The following is a 23,878-nucleotide window of genomic DNA, read 5'->3' as shown; positions in this document are numbered from 1 at the left end:
CAGTCGTGGCCCACAGGCTGGGCGTGTATCTGAGAAGAAGCTAAACAGTATCAGCTTCAGAAGCCGGTTATCTGGCATTCTGGCGACATGCCCAAGCCACTGCAGACGGCGGTGTCTGACGGTATCAGATGGCAGTGCCATATCACCCCAGCGTCTTCGCAGCTCCTGGTTGTTGACATGCTGCAGCTGTTGATCGAGCCGGGACACACCCAGAATGAACCTGAGAGAGCGGTGGTGGAAGTTGTTGATGGCAACCATGTCTCTCTTCAGCGGAGTCCAGCACTCACAGGCATAGAGCAATGTGGACAGAACGCAAACATCGTAAAGATGGCGATGGAAAGGTTTCGGTCAAGAAAGACACGGCGCATAAGGTCGAAAGCTGCCGCTGCCTTACCGAGTCTTCTGGCCACATATGCAGATGAGCGGGTGTCAGCAGTTATCACAGAGCCAAGATACACAAAGGAATTGACACTTTCGATCTCCTCCGGACCAACAAAGAGCGGAAGGCGGTCAGCACATGATAAATTTGCACCAACGGCCATGAACTTGGTCTTCGCTGTACTCAGAGTCAAGCCGAAGGAAGAAGCAACGTTGCTAACAGCTCCAAAGCCAGTTGAGCTGACTCAAGGGATGGTGCAAGTAGTGCTGCATCATCTGCAAACTCCAGGTCGTTGACCGATGTCGTGCCAGTTTGACGGGTTCGCTTGGGAAATAGATTACCACTTCCATGGATTGAAGATATCAGGGACATACCGTTAACATCAGCTGCTGCTATAGCTGAACGCCATGCTTCCAACACAAGACCAAAGTACAGGTTAAACAACAGTGGGGCCATAACGCACCCTTGCCGCAAACCATTCTCAACCGAGATGCTCCCAGACACATCACCATCAACCCGAACAGCAGCCTGCATGCCTGAATGGAAGCCGTCAATCAGCTGGATGAGTGACCCAGGCACACCATACACCTCAAGGGCCAGCAACAGCGCAGCGCGTGGTACCGAGTCGTACGCCTTGCGGAGATCGATGAAAACGAGAAAGGCCTTACAGCGGTGTTCGAATGCCTTCTCGACTACCTGTCGCACGCACGCCCTTGCAAAGAAGGGCGTGCGGCGCATACACACACACACACACACACACACACACACACACACACACACACACACACACACACACACACATGCACCTGCAGACACACGCCAGCTTCCCAGTTCTTTTTTGACGTTCTGATTTACCTACTTGAATTTCAACAGCGAATAAACCACAGCACAAGTGGGAATGTGGTGGGTGTCTTCTGCCTATACTTAATTATCTATTCAACTGAAGCTGCAGGAAGTGGCCAAATATATCTCAGAACTACCATCACGCACACACGCACGCGTGCATGTACGCATGCATGCACGTACCTATGCACACACGCATGCATGCACGCATGCACACACACATTAACTACAACACACAGCAACTTGCGGTACGGGGGAGTGCTGGCCAGCGGAGTGTGAGCCTTGTCGACTGCCAGAGCAGGATCTTGGCGGAGCCAAGAGAGTCTAGAAAGGTCTGAGGGACGACGACAGAGTGCCGTGACTACCCGGAAATGAGCGTTACCAACACCCCTTTTATTCACTTTGTCGACGCGAACTCGATCTTACGTAACGTTCGCGAATGCTAAAATACCTCAGTTTGAATGTTTCACGTCAATTTTCTCCTTTTTTGTCTATCGCCATATTTACCATGGCGATGTGCAGTGCTGGCAGTTTTGATGCGCATGCTTGATCCTTTGGCGATGATGTTATTGGCGGGCTGACTGCACTCGAGGAGTCTCACGTTTTTGTTGTAATGGTGCGTCTGATGACGATGAAGTCCAATCCTTCTTGTTCTGTGTCCAATGTCAGTAACAATTAATTCAGTAACGATAGAGCTACAATTGTAGAGCTCTCTCGACTCAGCGAATAGAATAACTTCAGTCAAACAGTATTTTGTGAGTGGCAATCAGGCGGGGAAATTCAAACTGTGTTTATGCCACCACAAGCGTCGAGCGAACGTCACATGACGCCCATGTTGAGCGCAACATACAAATGCCATGGTGAATGCCACGTCGCACTTCGCCAACACATTGAATGTCACATTTAATGACACGTAGAGTGTCACGTCACCTAGAGTACCCAGGCGCGTGCGCCGGTGCCGTTCAAGGGGGGGGGGGGTTCGGGGGCCTCCCCCCAGAAAAGTTTCAAAAAATGAAGCAAAATCCTGCATTTTGAGCGAAAAAGGGGGGTTCCGGGCACCCAGGAACCCATACGGGGCACGCGCCTGGTACCACGCGTGCATGCACAATGTTGTTTGGCCGACATGGTCACCGTGACGTGCAGCGCACGCGACCGTAGACAGTAGCAAAGCATGAGTATACAGCAACAGTACTATCAAACATAGCAGCATAGCTTGAGCGGTAGCACGAAGCTACGTGCACCCATTAATCTGCATTATCACCACACACACACACACACACACACACACACACACACACCTGCAGACCCAAATTTTGCATTGTGGTTTACCTCAGGTTTAGGAGGACTCTATCTGCGAGAGGAGATGTTCTCTCTCAAAGCACTGATTATGTCAGCTAGACTATGAGATGAGCCAACCGAACGTCAAGTCTAAAAAACAGCAGCAGAGGGGTCACCCACAAACACACAGACGCAGACACAGACAGACATACCATTGGGCCATCGGACGCCCATCGCCGGAGGCGATGATAAGGATGCTACAGCAGAAGCCATAGCAGCTTGTGCTGGGATTGCACCATTCAACAGCTTGCAAGCCTGAAGAATTGACCGCCACTATTCAGCCTGGTCTACACCATACAGCTATGAAGTGGCTTTTTCTGGCCAGTGAATCCCTACTTTTTGGTCTTTTTTATTTTTTTCCACGCACACACATCACACCACATACTCCGGCATGCACTGGCTGTTGGTAACCACCCAGGAGCAGTGATCTAGCCAAAGCCGGCTCAGCCGGGCGACCTGCCGGCTGAGACAGCTCCAAGGGTAATTTTGGCCGGCTGCAGTCACCCCCATGTAGACTGTAGTGCACTGCACTAGCACTTGAGTCTAGATGGTGCAGTACAACCCATATCCTAGGCGTAGGTATGTACAGTACACTACGTAGCACTGGCTAATCAGGCTCAGTGCTAGCTCTTCACACAAGCTCAAATGCACTTGAGTATGCACTTGAGTACGTCAGTAAAATGTAACAGGTTGGGTCATGGTTCACTGCTTCTGGTGGTGTACACGGCTGTGACTAGGCTGGGACTTGTCAGATGACCAATGTACACTGCATGCAGACATGACCTTGGTGAACACATGATCCATGCTCATGTAGCTGTTTGCTTCCTTTTCATATTTTGTTAATTTACCTATAATCACATTGTCACAACTGCCTGATGAATGCCCATAATTGGACGAAGCGAAAGGACATGCAAGCTGCAATGAAAGATTTGTAGTGGTGTGTGTGTGTGTGTGTGTGTGTCTGTGTGGATACGTGACTGATGGCGGGGGTCTGTGGGCGCAGCCCCCAGAACGATGCATTTTAACTAGAACGTTGGCCGGCTGGCATAAAATCCTGGCTAGACCTCTGCAGGAGAATGAAAGAAAAGTCAGGAAGAGTCTGAGAAAGAGAAGAAAGACGTGTGTGACCATAATCGTCGGGAATCGAACCCGCAACTTATCGATTGGAAATCGCTGCACATACCACTGCACCATATGGGACACCCACCCACACACACAAGACACACATACATACATACACACACACACACACACACACACACAAACACACTCACACACAAACACACAAACACACATACACACACACAAACACACACATTCACACACACACACATGTGCTCGCACTCGCAAACGCACACACACACACACACACACACACACACACAAACATACACACCCATACAAACACACACACATACACACACACGCAAACACATGTACACAAACAAACACACATACACACATACACACACAAACGCACTCACACACACACAAACGCACGCATGCATGCACACACACACACACACACACCTGTATGCGCACCTGCACACACACACACACACACACGCGCACACGCACACACACACATACAGACACACACACGCGCACACTCACACACACACACACACACACACACACGAATATGGACATACATACACACATGTGCAGACATTAAATACAACACACAGAAACTTGCGGTACGGGGCAGTGCTGGCCAGCAGAGTGAGAGGCTAGACACAGAGAGATTCAGAGTCGGCCGGGTAGACACTGCCGGAGCAGAATCTTGGCGGAGCCAAGTATATACAAGAGACCAGTCGACTACCGGAGCAGGATCTTGGCAGAGCCAAGAGAGTCTAGATATGTCCGAGGGACGGCGACTGAGGGCCCTGAGTAGCCGGAAATGAGCATGGCCAACACCCTTTTTATTCACTTTATCAAAGTAAATGAGTGATGAGAAATGGGAGGTCGGAAGGTGAAACACAACGAGCAGACAAGAATGAACCACACACAGTACGGATCGAAATTTATAGCGACGCGAGCTCTAGCAAATCATGTCGAGCAAACGTCGAGCGAACGTCGCATGACGCCCACGTTGAGCGCATCACATATACCGTAAAGTCCGCTGCAAACGCCCACCCCAGCGGGTAACGCCCACCCCAGCGGGTAACGCCCACCCCAGCGGGTAACGCCCACCCCAGCGGGTAACGCCCACCCCAGCGGGTAACGCCCACCCCAGCGGGTAACGCCCACCCCAGCGGGTAACGCCCACCCCAGCGGGTAACGCCCACCCCAGCGGGTAACGCCCACCCCAGCGGGTAACGCCCACCCCAGCGGGTAACGCCCACTTCTCTGCAAACGCCCACCCCAGCGGGTAACGCCCACCCCAGCGGGTAACGCCCACCCCAGCGGGTAACGCCCACCCCAGCGGGTAACGCCCACCCCAGCGAGTAACGCCCACCCCAGCGGGTAACGCCCACTTCTCTGCAAACGCCCACCCCAGCGGGTCGACGCCCACTTCGCTGCAAACGCCCACTTCGCTGCAAACGCCCACTTCGCTGCAAACGCCCACTTCGCTGCATACGCCCACTTCGCTGCAAACGCCCACTTCGTTGCAAACGCCCACTTCGCTGCAAACGCCCACTTCGCTGCAAACGCCCACTTCGCTGCAAACGCCCACTTCGCTGCAAACGCCCACTTCGCTGCAAACGCCCACTTCGCTGCAAACGCCCACTTCGCTGCAAACGCCCACTTCGCTGCAAACGCCCACTTCGCTGCAAACGCCCACTTCGCTGCAGACCCCCACCCCAGCGGGTCCATACTATTTTCGTCTTTTTCAGGTCAATATAGTTGTAGAAAACTGGCATTAAGGTTAAATGTGTACGAGAACGACTATAATGCCTACAAACTGGATATGTCTTACCAAGAGGCTCTACAAAAGCGATTGTCATTATCTTGCTGCAAAGAAAAAAACTTCAGTCGAGATTTCCTTTCATACGATTGTTAGGTACCTCCTCCCGTACCTTTTCTAGCTGGCCTGCATGCACTTGCGTACTCACCTTTTGTCTCCTTTTGTTCCGTTGGCCTGGGTAGCTACTTGCGCGCCCATATTTGCCATAGCTACCCAGGCCCTTCATCTTGCCGTTCAGACTTGCTCTCATTCTCTCTTTTCTCACTCTTCAATGTAGTCGTTTAGTTCGTCTTGGTCTCTTGTCTCGTCGTCTATAATAAATGTCGTTCCCCCAACCTACCTGTTCCCGTTGTAATGTCTGGATAATGTGTCGTCAGTTGTCCTGTTTCGAACTCAACATTGGCGCCCGATTATTGATCAACCCACGACCCTGAGATCATCCCATGCCCAGTCGTCCTCAACCGCCATTCGTCTCGTCTATGTCCACCTCGTCTCGTCCAGGTCCATCTCGTCTCGTCTCCAACCGCGTCTCGTCTATCAACCTCGTCTCTCCTACGCCAACCTCGTCTCGTCTATGTCAACCTCGTCTCGTTTCAAGCCATGCAGGTCAGCTACCTTTCTCTCTTTCTTTTTTTGTATGCGTTCCTTCTTCGTCAAATTTATTTTCGTGAATTTTTTTTGTAGTGTGTGTGCGCGCGCGGGTGTCCTTCATTAATATTAGGGGTCCGATCATGGTGAGCCACGCTCTCTTATTTATGTCGTATATTGAAGAGTAACTAGGCTCTATTAGCCGTGCACAATACTAGTCATCAGAATACAATTCAAGTCCCTCGTCGAACTCCAATAGTTATTTTTGGTGCCATGTTTTGAAGGGGCGTTTGGGCCCGTTGTTATTGGCAATGTACATGTACACACTATAGTATAAGTAGTACAGGAACGTTGACGCTTGTAATGATCTGTAGTGCATTTTTTAGTACACACTTTTGTGAGGCCCGTGCGTTGTGTGTGTGTGTTTTTTCTCCTTCAGTCATTTTTTTAAATCTTTTTCTCTCTTTTTTTCTCTCCGCGAGGACGCGGGATTTTTTTCATGGAGGGGTGGTATGTTAGGTACCTCCTCCCGTACCTTTTCTAGCTGGCCTGCATGCACCTGCGTACTCACCTTTTGTCTCCTTTTGTTCCGTTGGCCTGGGTAGCTACTTGCGCGCCCATATTTGCCATAGCTACCCAGGCCCTTCATCTTGCCGTTCAGACTTGCTTTCATTCTCTCTTTTCTCACTCTTCAATGTAGTCGTTTCGTTCGTCTTGGTCTCTTGTCTCGTCGTCTATAATAAATGTCGTTCCCCCAACCTACCTGTTCCCGTTGTAATGTCTGGATAATGTGTCGTCAGTCGTCCTGTTTCGAACTCAACACGATGAATGAGTTGTCTTTGTTATTAGTTCGTTCTTCATGAAGTAATGCCGTAGAATCCATCTGGTTTTCAAATCATAAAATTTCTGCATTGCCACGATGTCGCGCTTTCAGAATGGAACGGTGATTGTTCTGACGAAGCGTCATTCAACGACTTGACCGGTCGCAGTATTGCAGTTGCAAGTCGAACAGGGGGGGGGGATGTCACAGAAGCTACACCTACAAAGTCGCTGCTAACTTGTTGAAAACTCTGAAGTGCTCGAGAAAAACCCTTGCCATTGCGCTTTGCGTGATTTGGAAATGATGGCTTGAAACACCGTCAGAAGTGTATTTGGTTCCTGCAATAGTCTGTTCTTCGCTACCTCACCTGTTTATTCCGAAGCAACTCCCGTTTGGATTTTCGAAATTTAACAACCAACATCATAAAATCACTAGGAGCTAGCTCGTAACTAGTGCCCAAAAACATTTTGAAACCCAGAAAATGGACATAGTTTACCGTAGCAAAGCATTCCTCGCGCTACGGTGTGAGATGCACTTTCGTACAGTAGGGGTGAAAGTGCATGGGGTCAGTGCATATAGGCCAGCAGATCTTGCAAAAATGGGGTGGGCGTTTGCAGCGGACTTTACGGTATATGCCATGGCAAATGCCACGTCGCACGTTGCCGACACGGTGAATGTCACGTTCAATGGCACGGAGAGTGTCACGTCACCTAGAGTACCACGCGCGCATGCACAATGCTGTTTGGCCGACTTCGTCACTGTGAAGTGCAGTGCACACGACCGTAGACAGTAGGAAAGCATGAGTATACAGCAACAGCAAACATAGCAGCATAGTTTGAGCGGTAGCACGAAGCTGCGTGCACCCATTAATCTGCCTAATTATCACCATAATGATACACACACCATTGGACCATTGGACGCCCATCGCCAGAGGCGATGATAGCGATGCTACAGCAGAAGCCATAGCAGCTTGTGCTGGGATTGCACCATTCAACAGCTTGCAAGGCTGAAGAATTGACCACCACTATTCAGCCTGGTCTACTCCACACAGGTATGAAGTGGCTTTTCTGGCCAGTGAATCACTACTTTTTTTTCACGCACACATATCACACCATATACTCCGGCATGCACTGGCTGTTGGTAACCACCCAGGAGAATGAAAGAAAAGTCAGGAGGAGTCTGAGAAAGAGAAGAAAGACGTGTGTGACCATAATCGTCCGGAATCGAACCCGCAACCTATCGATTGGAAATCGCTGCACATACCACTGCACCATATGGGACACACACACACACACACACTTGTACTTGTGCTTGTTGCTCACTGCCAAAACTGGTCACGTGGGTCTCCCCGGGAGAGGGAAGAGAGACTCAAAAGGAATCTTGGAAAGATGACTCAATTGGCTATTGAACCGCCCAACAGCCGACACCCCCTCAAATCCCCAAAACTCTGGGTGGACTTGAAAATGATCCCACTTATGGGCTCACCACACCTCAGTAAGTGGGTAAGGACAAGGTGCAGAAAAAGGATTGACGGCATCAGAGTATACGTCCTGGGATCCAACTGCAGTTACCCCTGACCCCAGTGAAGGTAATACTTGCTACTAGTGTGGGTGACTAAATCAGAGTGGATCTGATATAAGCTTCACTAGCACCATTGATTACCGAACTAGCTGACACACATACACACACACCCGCGCGCTCGCGCGCCCACGCACCTGCAGACCCAAATTTGCATTGTGGCTTACCTCTGGTCTAGAAGGACTCTATCTGCGAGAGGAGATGTTCTCTTTGAAAGCACTGATCGAAGTATGTCAGTTAGACTATGAGATGAGCCAACCGTACACCAAGTCTAAAGAAAAGCAGCAGATGTATAACACAGAAACACACACACATACACACGAACCCGCAATCTATCGATTGGAAATCGCTGCACAAACCACTGCACCATATGGCACACACACACACACAAACACACACACAAACACACATACACATACACATAACACACACACACACACACACACACACACACACACACCATTTGACCATTTGACGCCCATCGCCGGAGGCGATGATAGCGAATGCTACAGCAGAAGCCATAGCAGCTTGTGCTGGGATTGCACCATTCAACTGCTTGCAAGGCTGAAGAATTGACCGCCACTATTCAGCCTGGTCTACACCGCACAGTTATGAAGTGGCTTTTTCTGGCCAGTGAATCCCTACTTTCGGATCTTTATCTTTTTTGCTTTTTTTTCACACACACACATCACACCACATACTCCGGCATGCACTGGCTGTTGGTAACCACCCAGGAGAATGAAAGAAAAGTCAGGAGTAGTCTAAGAAACAGAAGAATGACGTGTGTGACCATAATTGTCGGGAATTGAACCCGCAACCTATCGATTGGAAATCGCTGCACATACCACTGCACCATATGGGACACACACAAACACACACACACACACACACACACACACACACACACACACACACACACACACACACACACAACGCATGACTGCATGCACACAAACATGTACGCGCACACGCACGCACACACACACACACACACACACACACACACACACACACACACACACACACATATAAACTACAACAAAATGCGACTTGAGCTACGAGGGAGTGCTGGCCAGCGGAGTGAGAGGCTACATAGAGAGAGATTCAGGGTCGGCAGGGTGGACACTGCCGGAGAAGAATCCACGAGAGACTTGTCAACTGCCGGAGCAGGATCTTGGCAAAGCCAAGAGAGTCTGACACTTGTCGACCGCCGGAGCAGGATCTTGGCGGAGCCAAGAGAGTCTAGAAATGTCAGCAGGACGATGACCCATAGCCCTGAGTGTCCGGAAATGAGCGTGGCCAACACCCCTTAGCGCTTGCACCCGAATGCATCAGAACAGTGTATAGGAAATGGGAGAGCCAAGTGACTACATGCAATGGAAAGTCACAGAGCAAAGCTGCATGCATACCCACGTATTCTCACAACACCGCACAAGGATGATTGGGGTACACCAGTGTGCTGGTTTCGATCAACTGGTGAAGCGATTGGCGTTGCAAACAGCCAAAGTGATCGCTCACGACTGAGCCGCAGCAGTACCCGCGACCGGGTGCAAAGTTCCCTGATCGACGTTGCAAACAGCCAACCAGGGTGAAGCAGTTGGCGTTGCAAACGGCCAAAGCAATCGCTCATGCTTGAGCGGCAATAGTACCCACGACCGGGTGCAATGACTACTGATTGGCGTCGCAAACAGCCGACCAATAGTATGCAATTTTAAGCAGAGATAGTAGCAGCAAAGCAACCAGTTGAAGGAAGCTGTTCCCAGAAAACCAGCACACGGCACCCCAGCAAGCGTTCACCACCAATGCACGAGAGCTCAGAACAAGTGAATTAAGGCACGAGATGGATAAAGGTAGGCATGCAGATGGATGAAATCCAACGCAGGTTCTCAATACGACAATTTAGCAATGACAATCGGTACCTGTATGTCAAGGCTATATTGCATCGACTGGAATGGCAGCACTGCTTGGTCTGGTTGTGCTTGAGCAGCTGGGGCGAGACGCCGAAATTCCTCCATGCGGAAACGAGACAGCGAATCGGCAATGCAGTTAGACTGGCCAGCAATGTGAGCAGCAGCGACGGTGAAATTGAAGCGGGCGCACACAAAGAACAGCTCCCTGATCAGGGTCATCACTGGCGGTGACTTGGATGTGCCGGAGCGGATGCAATCTACCACAGCCTTGTTGTCACAGTGCATTGTGATACGAAGCTGGCGCCATTCCTTGCCCCACGTGCAGCACGCTGTGACCAACGCGTAGAGCTCCTTCCACTCAATGCTGTGAGCGAGTTGCTCAGACGACCAGGTCCCTTGAAGCCAGCGGCCGCTGTTGAATGCGCCCCAGCCCAGGGTGCCACTGGCATCAGTGAACAGCTCCAAGTCTGGAGATGGTGTCCAATCTGGGAACAGGAAGAATGATTTTCCGTTCCATTCTTCCAGGAGCCGTAGCCACCATTGGATATCTTCCTGGCACTCGGTAGTCAGACTGATGCGGTAGTGAGGCTGCTGGTAGCGACTGCAAATAGACCACAGGCGCCGCATAAATGTCCGACCGGGTACGATGACTCTTGCAGCGAAGGAGAGTTTCCCCAGAAGAGATTCGAGTTCGAGGGAGACATGGTAGGGTTGATGCTCGCTGCAGTCAACAGGCGCTTGATGTCAGCCAATTTGTCGTCAGGGAGCCGGGCTTCCATCTTCTCACAATCCAGGATAATGCCCAGGAATGTCAGGGTACGAGACGGGCCTTCCACCTTCGCAGGCGCGAGCGGGACTCCGAGGTATGAGAATGCACGGAGAAGAATGGCCAGCTGCCGATTCGCCACTGCCTGGCCCACGCTCACGCACAAGTAGTCGTCCAGGAAATGCAGCAATTTAGGGATGGAGAATTCGTGGTGCATTATCCATTCGATGGTGGCTGCCACTGCATCAAATACCGCTGGGCTAGAGCGAAGCCCAAATGGCAAGACACGGTCGTAGTAGTACTTACCCTGCCACAGGATGCCTAGGAGATGCCAATCCTGTGGGCGGACAGGTATTTGACGAAAAGCGCTCTTCACATCGAGTTTAGAGAGATAGACAGGAGACGGGGAGGACATAATGATGCTAATGGCTTCATCAATGCTGATGTACTGCAAAGAGAAAGGTTCGGCAGGGATCCCGTCGTCAACGCTGGAGCCGGCAGGGCTGGACAGGTGGTGTATCAAGCGTAGCTTGCCATTCTTTTTCGGAACGGCGCCAATGCCAGAGCAGTACATAAATGAGAATGGGGGCGAGTCAAATGGGCCAGCCGTGTAGCCGGCGTTGCAGGAAGCGGTGAGCTGTGCAGACACAAATGCAGAGTGCTGGAATGCTGATGAGAGGTTGGACTAGTGTTGGTTAGTTATGCGGTTGCCGGTAAAGCCAATGTCAAAGCCGCAGCGGAGGCCGTTAATAACATACGAAGCCAATGAACTGTCAGGGTGGTTACGAAGCAGTGATTCGAAGCGAGAAACAGAGAGGGCGTGTGGACAGCAGGACATGCGCTTGTGAAATCAGTGGAACGTGAAGTGCAGGGAGAAATATGTACAATCGCGGGAGCTGCAGCCAAAGCAGCACAGTTACTGGCGCCTACCGCACTTAGATCCGTTGTGGTCCTTGGACCCGCAGCGGGTGCAGACATGGGCGTACTTGCACCTGCTGAGACTGCAACGCCCAGCGTTGAAGTTCCGGCAGATCGGTTGGCCATTAGACACCGTACGGACCCCATTGAAGGCTTGCTGGTTGTTACGTTGCGGAGAAAGGGACACTGGCCGCCTCCGGGATGGACGAGGCGGCAGGACTCACATGTGGGCCTTGATTGGCTAGTCACGGACATTTGCCACAGATTGATGTCGATGACGTCAAAGCGCTTGCCTGGCTGAGCAGAAATGGCAGAGCGAAACTGGGTGTCGTACGACAGCCAAGCCTCCGGATAGTATTGCCTGTTGGCTGCAACAATGGTGGCTTGGTATGAGAGCATCTCCTGCAGGCGGGTTGGCAGAACACACGATGTTCATGAAGAGAGTCCATGCCTCCAGCCATGTCGGCAAGTCGTGGAAGCGTCGACGAACGGGCTGGGCAGCTCCACCTTCCACCACCTGTATTCCAAAACATAAATACGCACCATAGCAGCAGCACCAGCAGCAGCAGCAGCAGCGGGGAAAGAGACACCTACAATACGGAGGATTAGCAAGACGAAATTCGCATTCGTGTTCACGAACATTTTTCGGTTCGCAAACTGGATTGCAAACTTTCGCATTTTTCGTTTGGAAAAGTAGTCGAAACACAAATCGCGGATTCGTGTCAGGACAGTCATCAATTTACAATGCCGTACTGTCTGTGAGCAATGTACGACGTGTCAACGTCATGCATGTGTGAATTCTGTTTGCTAATCCTTCTCAATGCAAAATTCCATCACTGAGTTCGACTTTGCTTGGAGTGCGAACACGAACGCGGATTCCGTCTTGCTAATTCTCCGTAGTGTCATGATGTCATGATAGAAGAACAGTTACAGCCTGGTACATGTAGATAGAAAGCTTTTCCAGTTCTCAACGCTAGTGCTCAAAGGAATACACCGAGTACTCGAGTACACGCTCGCTGAGTACTTGACTTGAATTCAAAAGGGGCTCGATACTCGATAGCATACACGTATAGTAGAGGAATGTATGCTGTCATGACTTTTTTGTGCAGCACAAACTGACAAAGTCTATTTATGTAGTTCCTCTCGACGAAGTCAGAGCCAGGCGCGTACGCAGGGGGGGGGGGGGGGGGTTCCCGTTGCCCGTAAACCCCCCAAATGTTCCAAACGAGCAACGTTTTTGGGCATTTATTGGTAGGGCGCATGATCGATCTGGCAAGAATGCAAAACTTCAAAAGATCGTAACTCAGTCAAATCTCGCTCAAATCCAACGATCCAAATATCCAGGTCGAATAGAAAACTCTCAGCTGTCGGTTAAAACAATTTGTGAAGCGCTGCGAGCAATGTATCGTGAGATAAATCATTCCTAAATTGAGCCGCGATCTTGGCAATTTCAAAAGCGCGCAGTGCGACTTGAGAATCGAGAATTTGAGATTTTCGTCACGCTGATTTGCTCAAATTTGCAGGGGCTTCCCTTGTGATATTTTCAAGAGTACACAGGAAAAAGTCGAAACTCTGCGATCAAGAAAAACGAAATCGCTGGAGCAGGACGCGTTTGGGCCTGTTTGGGGCATTTTTCGCACCGTCGCTGCACTCTACCGCTATAGCCTATAGCGCTGGATATGTATATGACTGTACTGTGTCCTGGCTATCATGGTCGACCTCATTCTCTCCCTGATACCTTTCCACTTCCAGGAAGCCCAATATAATGAAGATTGAGTGAGTAGAACTGAAGTTATGATCCAAACAACACGAAAAAATGCATAATTTTGAAAATTTCCTACGGCTCTTTAGGAAGGGTTAAAACTAACACACTTACACACACTTTGTTACTGGTTGTTTGGGATTCGGTTGGAAACCCCCCTAGAGGTGACCCTGCGTATGCGCCTGAGAGCTGTGCCTCTATTACTGGAAGTGTTTAGCTATGTAGATGCAAGTGAAAGAGAGAAAAATCAGTCCGAGAGATGTCACTGACTTTGGGCGAAACTTGACCTACCCTGTACAATGAACATGTGTGCTCAATTTGAAGCTAAAGTTGGCGTGCTGGGAATGTGCACATTAGAGCGACTAGGTTGTGTTATAGGGTACTCAACTCGATAGTGGCACTACTCGTTCGATAGCATAGAGTGCTCGTTTGAGCACTACTCAAAACCTTGGCAATGTACATTTAGATACTTGGTCAGCATCAGCAATATTGTCGCTTATCTTTCGACAATTTGAAATTAGACTTTGGACAACAACGTGTGCACTTGAGGTGATAAAACGTGGTACGATAGAAGGTAAGGTATAGAATGACAACTAGCCATGAGGAATGTATTGTCCAAGGAAGTGTTCATACTTTTGTTGGTCCTCCTCGTCGCTGCTCTCGGCTCTGGATTGCTCTCTCGCTTTTGCAAGCTCATCTCTATTCCTCTCCGCTGCCTGGCTACTTTCTAAAGGGAAGTCGATCGTGACGGTTGCCTTCTCTATATGACTTCGCGTGGGCAACACGACTACCTGTGTGGTTCAAATCAGTCGCCGTTCTTTGCAAGATTTTATATTGAACGACGACGACGCGTACAGTACTGAGTAAATCTCCACGGGCGCTGGATACTCCGAGCGTTGAGCTGGAGGTGAGGGAACTACGATCTCAGCTTGTCGAGCGATCCCCGAGGTGAGCCTTCTCAGCCGTTTTGCAAAATGGAACTGATTTCGAGTATAGTAGCCGATTACTTTATTGTGCGTCGCGCTGCTCTTACCTGTGCAGTGTGACAAGAAAATATATTTTATGCGGCGTGGTATCAATCAGAATCACCCACCCGTCGCTCTCGAAATCAACTCCAAATCTAGCTAGACCTTTCAGGTACTAGTAAACTAACTTACTAACCATTAATGGGATGAAATGGGCTGCCAAGTGAGCATCCCCGACATATAAACCAAGCTGAAAGATAAGCGACAATAATATTGATGACGCGGACCAAGTAGAATCTTTCTCACTACTCAAAACCTTGGGGGTGTACACGTACTCTGGAGCTGGACGCCAGATGGGACGCAAGGCAAAGAAGGACGCATACATCACGCTGAAGGTTCCTAAGGACACCTTTCCCGGTCCCTACCATGCCGGCTCATTAATCCCTCAAAGAGTGAGATTGGCATAGTCTCCAAGTCCATACTCGATACCGCTCTAAAACAGCTCCGCCCCCAGCTGCAGATCAATGCATGGAGGAACACGGCAGTGGTGATAGAGTGGTTCACAAGTACAGTCAACTTGGCTAATAACGACTGCGGATATAACGACAATTCGCGAATAACGACAGAATTTCCATGCCCAGAGCAAAGTCCCATCTAACTGTATACATTTAATTTCGGATACAACGACTATCTGAATAACGACAATTCGTGAATAACAACAAGCTTTTAGTGCCCCGAGGTCATATCCACTGCTTGAATAACGACTTTCTGGGCTTTTGACAGCTACTTCAAGTACCTGTCATGCAGAAGTACCAGAACCCATGGCGATGGATAAAGGTACACATGCAAGAAGATGCAGCCAAGGGGGGTGGGGGGTGCTTTTATTATTGTTACTTTTTGCTTCTACATGTAAATACATGCAGTTGTAGTGATCGGCACAGCTACATATACATGTAGTTGTATGGTGTACATGATTGTACAGTAATCATCATAATTATATGTACAGTACATGTCCCTGTATACGTACAGTACATGTCCCTGTATATGTGTAGGACTCAGTATAGAGTCCATGCACTATATGATGTCCAGCACCCTATATAGAGTCCATTGGTCCAAAATCCACTATACAGAGTCCAGGAGTCCACTCAGTTTTGATCAGCTTCAACCTGCCGCGCAATCCCCTATAAGGAGTACACTTTTTCTACCAGTCCCCTATTCACAGTCCAGGAGTCCAGTTTTATCCAGTCACGCTGTCCTGTGTGTTGTGCCCGAAAAAGAACAATTCATTTTCAGTTTTGCTTGCCTGGTGGCAGCGCATTCCTTTCTTCACTTCAGCCATGGCTGCCAGTTCTGCTGTGAAGTTGCTGACAGTAATCTGTCACGAGGTAACCAAGGAGGATAAGGAGACGTTCAAAATCAAATCTGGAAAGCGTCTTGTGGTTCTCTGAAGACGTTTCATCAGTGCGCGGGATGACAGCAGAAATTGCAGAACGAGAAAAGTTCAGCACAGTTCAAATCTGACGAGTCAGGTACACTGACACTCTCTTTCGTTCGACGCCACAAGGATCCCCTGTTAGGCTGGCCATTGCTGCCAGTAAGACGTTTGAACGGTTTCATCAGAGCGAGGGATGAAAGCAGAAAGCGGAGAAAGAGAAAAGTTCAGCACAGTTCCAATCTGACGAGTTAGATACACTGACACTCTCTTTCGTTCGACGCCACAAGGATACCCCTGTTTGACTGGACAAGAGCTGCCTGTACCACCGTGTCAAAAGGCTGTCCAACTACATGGCAGGACGATGACTGAGGTAAGGAAGCTTTTACTCGTTTCGATTGGTCTGCTCACGGTTCTGTCGTTATGCTTGAATTTTTTTTCCATTTTCAAGGAGCGTATCGCGTTTGTTTGATGTTGCTTGAATGAATGCCCTAAAAGTAATCAACCACTTCGTAATAGTCCTCAAGGACTGCAAGGACTTTGCATCAATCGTATACGATCGTCTAGCTATCATCAATTATTATAATTATTTCATGAGAAATGTATTTTTATCCCTGTGATAATTATGTGAAACTCCACGACACTCTTCCTCTAGTATGATGTCAAATACAATGGGATCCACAAACGCAGTGCCAGTGTACTAGTAGTAGTAGGAGGATTGCTTGTATGCCAATGACAAGAAAAAGCTTCTCCTTGAAGTAACCGTTTTGATGTCACGAACATGACATTGTGTCAGTGAAACTGCCTCGTGACAACAAATCATTGCATTTCCATCTTGGGGAAGACTGACTGACGGCAACGCTGTACAGATTGTTCAAATCATCTCATTTCAATTTAGTTGCAGTGAAGTGAAACACTGTGTACACTACAGGTATGGTGGTGTGTCTGTGCGTCTTGAGTGTGCACAAACGATCTTATTCCTCGTATTACTAATAGATTATTGTCCCCTCCGTCACCTGTTCACAGGTCTTTGAGTGGATTGATTTTCATTGAGCCTCACATTCGTTGAGAACTTGGTAGTTGTGTGCTCCCGTGCATCATTACGGTAATAAGCGTATCCTTGTGCTATCTATTTGTTGCAGGTGTGCTGATTTTCAGAAGCTTGCGGAACTGAGTGCTGCTGAACATTTGCATGGCCATGAGCAATGGTGAAGCTTGCTATTGCACTCTCAGCATGTGCTAGTATTATGCTGACTACTGCACTATGTTACTCTCTTACACTACTACATGTATGTAAACGTGCGTGCATCCGCCCAGGTATGCATTCGTTTCGTATAATTATTTGTTATCCCTCTTGACTTTACTTGTAAATGGGTGGACGTTTGCATGGCTGTTGGAGTTGCGTGTGTATGGTGTCTCTACTCTTTTTTTGGTGTTTTCTTGACGTTGTACAAGTTTGTGTGTGTGTGTGTGTGTGTGTGTGTGTGCGCGCGCGCGCGCGCAATAATTTGAAAACAAATAATTCAACCTGGGCTCTCCATTATTCTCTTTCGATTCTTGTTTTTTTCTAGGCATTTTCTTGGCGTTGTGTGGGTGTGTGCATGTGTGTGTGTGCGTGCACAATTATTTGGCAACACTACATGATTGAGATATTGTAATTTGCAGCGTCTGCGAAGAGACCACTTGATTTGAGGATGGTGTTTGTAGGCTTTTTTATGTAATGAAGTGGCTGCAGTGGCGCCTCAATACATATTTTTACATTGAGAAGTGAGTGATGTAAAGGATTAAAGGGAGAGGCCGTTTTCTGGTTATATTCACTGCTTACAGCAGATCCTATGTCTAATTTCGAACTCGATAGGGGATGCCTAATTGGCTGGACTTTATACAGGGAGTGTTGTCCACATAAGACTCTTTAATCTTTATAGTTGATTTCAAAGTTTGGACTCCGTACGGTTGATTTTGAACCAATGGACTCTATACAGGGAGTGATGTCCATCTAAACTTTGAGCTCACAGTTGATTCCAAGTTTGGACTCTGTACAGTGGATTTTGGACCAATGGACTCTATATAGGGGTTGGACATCATATAGGGGCTGGACGCTCTACTGAGTCCAACATATGTACAGTACATGTCCCTGTATACGTACAGTACATGTCCCTGTATATGTACAGTACATGTCCCTGTATACGTACAGCACATGTCCCTGTATATGTACAGTACATGTCCCTGTATACGTACAGTACATGTCCCTGTATATGTACATGTAGATGGCTCCAAAGGCCAACTTTTCAATCTATTTCCCTTCCATATTGACTTTATAGTTCCTTTCAATTGTAATATGAAAATAAAGTACATTTTGACATAGACCATGAAAAGAGATTCGTTTTGATATGCATATCATACTATACAACAATATGGGTTCACATACATTCAAATGGGACTTCGGGTATAAGGACACTTTGCGAATAAGGACACTTTTCGGATGCCCCGCCGAATGTCGTTATTCGCAAAGTTGACTGTACACCAGAAAAAGAAAAGTACATATTTGTGAGCTTTGACTGTGTTGATTTCTACCCCTTAATCGATTATACCGGATACTCGAAATAGATTTCGTTACAAGCTAACAAATTGATTATTGGAAACGTTTCGATTACTCAATTGTGCATACAGTATACATGATTATACACGTATGATTGTAGATAGACCAATGTGCGAGGAAAAATTCTCTTCTCCCCAGGATCTATTTTAAAATTCTAAATTTGTAAGTTAATTTTCGCATTTTCAGCTTCTAATATGGCTTTTGTCTGTACGAGAAGAAACAATCGAAAAATTAACCAATAACCGATCGATAGTGGTTCAGGTTATTCCGAACTTATTCGATAGTCAAAAAGCGTAATCATTTCACCCCTACTGTTTTCTGATGATCGCTTAGTGCGTGAAACTCGGAGTAAAACACTTTTTCATCCTCCTAATATTGTTGTAGTGTAAACGTAGATAGAGATCAGTACCAGTGCTTTCAACTTGCTGGGATCATCGGGTACACTGACACTAAACCCAACCTAAATCATGCATTTTGAAGTGGTGTGAGCCAGGAAAATTCATGCTGACATGTACCAGCGGTGCTGATGGCGACAGCAGAGGCAGTTTAATGTAAGGGTCACTGACCTTGGGCCGTCCTTGCTGTCTCGTCCGGAAATCCTTAGTCACCTGAGAACACACGGGAGAATGAAGAAGGCGGCGTATGGTGCAAGAGTAAACCAGGTGGAGAGAGCATCATTCACCCCACTGGTGTTTTCGGCCTCGGGTGTGGCGGGCAAGGAAGCCACTATATTTCTGAAGTCGCTAGCTGCTTTGGTTGTAGACAAAAACAAAGACTTGGTATATTCTGCCGTGATGGGTGAGTTACGCACCCGGGTTTCGTTTTGCCTGCTGCGATGGGCAGTCACGTGCTTTAGAGGGTGCAGGGCCTCTTACTAGGGAGTTCAGTCACGTGACAAATCAGCTGAAAACAGCCTTCACGCGGGTCACGTACATTAGCATGGTAGCGGTGGCACCATGGACTGCGCTGCAGTTTTTTTCGAATTACTTTGTCCTGCTTTCTTTTTCAAAGCTGAAAGTTGGTGCGTTTGATAGCTGAGGTCTTCCTGCTCGTTTTGGTGCTGCACTTGCTTGGGCAACTGTAGTTTGAGCTTTTTGTTGTGAGGAGTGTAGTTTTCAATTGGATTTTTCATCCGTTTGGAGGGAGTTCACGGCCAGGGAACACCCACCATCGTGTTCAGCGACCTCGAATTATGTAGAATAGTGCTTTCTTCTCGAGCTGGGGAATCGCTCTTGATCGCGCTTTCAAGACGTTCACCTCCTGGTCGCCCGAAATGAATGAATTTCTGGACCCAATATGTTCAAGCGCTAGGAGTGTTTCAGATGATTTGTTGGCCCTAGTGAAAGATTGCACCTGACGGAGACTTTCGCTATTGCGACAAAGTGAGCTATGTTTTTGTATTCGACTCGTCGCCTTGAAACCAGAAAGAAATTGCTATGGAGTGGTGCTCTGACATGGATCGCGTCAGTGATTGGATTGTACGCGTATTTCACTATTGTGCATTTTACATGTAAAATGTACATGTACATGATTGATCAACTGTGTGACTGCCGCAGTAAATTAAAGTTGGGCATCTGAAGACTAAACTGCTGTATTTATTATTTGTACATGTATAATACAACCATAGCAATCAATGCTCACTTCAATTTCATAGTAATGGAACTCATGTTCAATGGATTTAGCATTGTTGCTATGGTGGTTGCTACGGGCGCCGCGCTCGTTCTCATTGGTCATCGCTTGCCGAAATATTATATTTTGGTCAACATTAGGACTAACTAACCTGCATTGCACCCATAATTATTGCACCTATATTGCACCTACAAGCCAGATTTCATAGCATTCTGACAATATTGTAATGTTGCTAAGCGCTTGCTAGGCTTTCCGGAAAACCCTGTTGGTGCCACATCAGTATGGCATTCCGCATACATCATGATGAAGGTTGGCGTATGACTTTGACGCCTCATATCTCTGGTATCCTTCAAGATTTTTCATCCAAATTATCTGTGCTATCTCCTGTACTGTAGTTCTTCCCGAAAACAAACAGTATTCTTGGTTTACTACGAAAGAAAGAAATACGGTGATATCCCTACTCTTACATTCGCTGCATGTTCGGGAGCCCCATTGCAGCATATTGCCGCCGGCTGTGCTGACACGGGCAGAGGCGTGACTTCGCCTTTGCATGCCGCTAGGCAATCTTATTAGATAACGATTTATTGTGCAGCTTCTGTGTTCAATCTACATTTCAAATGAGTGTTCTATTTATTTCCGAATTTGGGTTGTCTTTTTGCTTTGACTCTTACTTCATGGTTTAACGCGATTAGCCCAATTGGTGTTGTGAATAAACCCGTTCTCAAGCAGCAGCTGTGTTGGTGGTGACAGCAGCAGAGCCGGCGACGCTGGTGGCTTAGGAGAGTAGGAGAGTGGGAGACTAGGAGAGTGGGAGACTAGGAGAGGTGCTGGCGGTGACAGCAGCACTAGCGGCAATGCTGGTGGTGACAGCAGCAGTAGGGCGGTGCTGGTGGCGACACCCGCAGCAGCAGCGGTGATTTGGTGGTGACAGCAGCAACAGTAGCGGCGGCGCTGATACCAACAGCTAGCTTGACCTTGATATTTATCCAGTGATAAATTTAGCAGCATTCATGTCCAGGTAACTAGTTGTGTATTTGTACAGCTATGTTTCAACCTCACCTTTCTTCCAAGTCCATGTCTGAATAAATCCGTGAACCCGCTAGAAACCTATCCTCTTCAACAGATGTAGCATTTGAAGGTAGAAATAGCGAACTGCGGCATCCCTTCATGACTACGTTATTTATGGACTATGCGCCACGCTTCAATAACCGGCTGGCCTGTTCTGATCACTATGTTCTGGTCACTTAGAGGCAAAGAGTAAGATTGTGCAAATAAATTCTAGCTTGCTTCGCCACAAATAAATTTTAACTTGCTTCGCCGAGGAAACGCTTGCAGTGTAGATACTCAGGATGACATAGTCTGGTCGAAGGCAGGAAACAGCACGACGACAAGCCTCTGGCTCTACTCCTAGTCCTACCGCCATACTACTGATACTACTACTACTACTAGTAGAAGTCTGCGCCAGTAGATTCTACGAGCGATTTTCTGCATCCGCACTCATGCCATGGCCTAGTGATAGTATTAGTAGTGTGACTGTCTGTGTAGTCAGTCCGTTGATCTACGTGAGTCAAGCACGGCGCTCAGCTCCGCCAATCCATGCTCTTTGAGTCTTTACTTCTTGACTTTAGTTTTTACTTCTCAGCTTTGCTGCTAGCTCGGCGTAGCCATGGTAGCTGTGCTCGCTGTGCAGGTCTGTGTGAGTCACTGTGACTGTCCGCAGAGCTAGAGCTGTAGTGTCTACCAGGTCTACGTAGTGGGCATGATTACAGTATGGGTTAGCATGGTTAGTGCGCAGATCTACGCTTCCGCATGTCCCGCTCAGTGCAGCTGCGAGCTCACCAGGTCACCACCGCGACCTGGTGAGTCACTGACTGGTGTCGGTACGGTAGTGGCCGAAGCATGCATCTACTCTCACACACGCACTCTCCGCTAGCGCTACGCCTATGCATCGCATGTGCTTGGGCAAGTATTAGTTGGGGAGCTTGGTTTTTTCAGGCTTCGATTGAGTCACACTGCAGTGTCTGTAACACGGTAACCAGTACTTTGAGTTTTGACTTCCGCTCCTGGAAGCGAAGGCCAGATCCCCCCAGCCAGGGCCAGACCCAGGCTGGACCCAGGCTAGAGATTCATGACCACACGCACAGACTCAGTGATAGTCATGTACTGATGTAGTCATGTTGTACAGTTGTAGTTGTACCATGGCATGTATACTGGGCTAGGCAGTCTCCAGTCTGGCCATGGCCCAACATGACAATCATGTCGACAGTCAAGTCAGCAGCGACTCCCTGGCGGAGCGACTCGCAATATTCCCACTTCGAAGCGAGCGTGCAAATAACCTATATTTGCACGCTCGCTTCGAAGTGAGCGTGCAAATAGGTTATTTGCACGCTCACTCGCCGGGGTGCAATATAGCACTGCAGTGCATCCACATAATCATTGGCTGGCGGTGTACTGGGGAATATTGCACGCTCAGTAAGGCCGCTGATTGGCTCAAACCATGGAGACACTCACGTGGGGTGCGATAACAGAATGTACTGGATGGTGGCAGTGTTGCCTACCGCCCGCATTTGTATTTTTACGGAAATACGAAGTTTTGTCCGCAGTATGGATTGCGCAAACTATCGTGTATGATAGATTACTAAAACCTTTGTGTTGGGTTCAGTCAGACAAGACAACATTGGTGCTAGTTTCAGTTCTTGTCCAAAACAAACTCAAATCAAATATCCGAATCCAAAAACCTAAACAGTGTACGAAAACAGCGATCACATGAAAGATCCGCTCACAAAACATGCCTAAAACACAGAATAATAAAAAAGAGACCCATGACGCATAATGTACACAGCACATACATGTACATGTACATGACGTTACATTGTATAAGTAGGTGGGAATCACACTCCTGTGATCACAACACTTTGTAACTCCATCGTTTCTTGTGAAAATTCAACACTCGAAGGGTATACGTGGTAGCGAAACCTCCAAGCTATCCAATGCAACAATCGCCGAAGAGTGACGATGTTGGATTCCAGAGATATCGAGCGCCGTGTTTCGATATTCTTACCTCGGCAAATCCTAATTTTTGATCGATCTCTTCGTCATGTTTGGAGAAAATGCCTTTTTGCATGCTCTTGGAGCGACTGAGCACATCATAATGACGTAACCGGTTGAAGTCTGAATCGCGTCGAAAACATTTCAGCGTTCTGTGATGAAGGAGAGTGGAATGGTGTTGATGGGACAAATATGCTTGCATATTATGCTTGAAGATGACTTTGCTGTGTTACGGCGCCTGATTTGTGGCAGCTTCATAATGGAGCTTGGTATCCTGGCGTTGCTCCTGCCAAGAGCTTTCCAACGAGCCCTAGATTGTGAAAATCAAGCGAAGTAGACCACGGTTATGCGGACCTGGTGAGGTTGAAAATTGTACTGTATTCAGGTTGAAAAAT

At 48.2% G+C, this 23,878-nt stretch overlaps 1 protein-coding gene across 5 annotated transcripts in view; it reads right to left on the bottom strand.

Annotated features, from left to right (window-relative positions):
• Positions 1-21,993, bottom strand: part of LOC135823851 (uncharacterized) — a 25,189-nt gene extending 3,196 nt beyond the window's left edge. Inside the window, exons 1-4 of one of the 5 annotated variants that reach the window (XR_010554782.1) lie at positions 21,495-21,988; positions 19,373-19,414; positions 8,622-8,725; positions 2,552-2,650 (exon numbers count right to left, since the gene is read on the bottom strand). Coding sequence is in view for 1 of the 5 variants with exons in the window: in XM_065336707.1 (XP_065192779.1) it covers positions 8,622-8,725; positions 10,374-10,991 (722 nt within the window). In the remaining 4 variants the exon portion in view is untranslated. The other 4 variants (XR_010554783.1, XR_010554785.1, XR_010554781.1 and 1 more) reach the window with 4 other exon arrangements.
• Positions 21,994-23,878: the final 1,885 nt, after the last annotated feature.

Source organism: Sycon ciliatum, chromosome 1 (genome assembly GCF_964019385.1).
Source record: "Sycon ciliatum chromosome 1, ocSycCili1.1, whole genome shotgun sequence".
NCBI classification, from domain to species: Eukaryota; Metazoa; Porifera; class Calcarea; order Leucosolenida; family Sycettidae; genus Sycon; species Sycon ciliatum.
The sequence above is the reverse complement of the archived record's forward strand: the minus strand, read 5'-3'. Positions and strand labels throughout refer to the sequence as shown.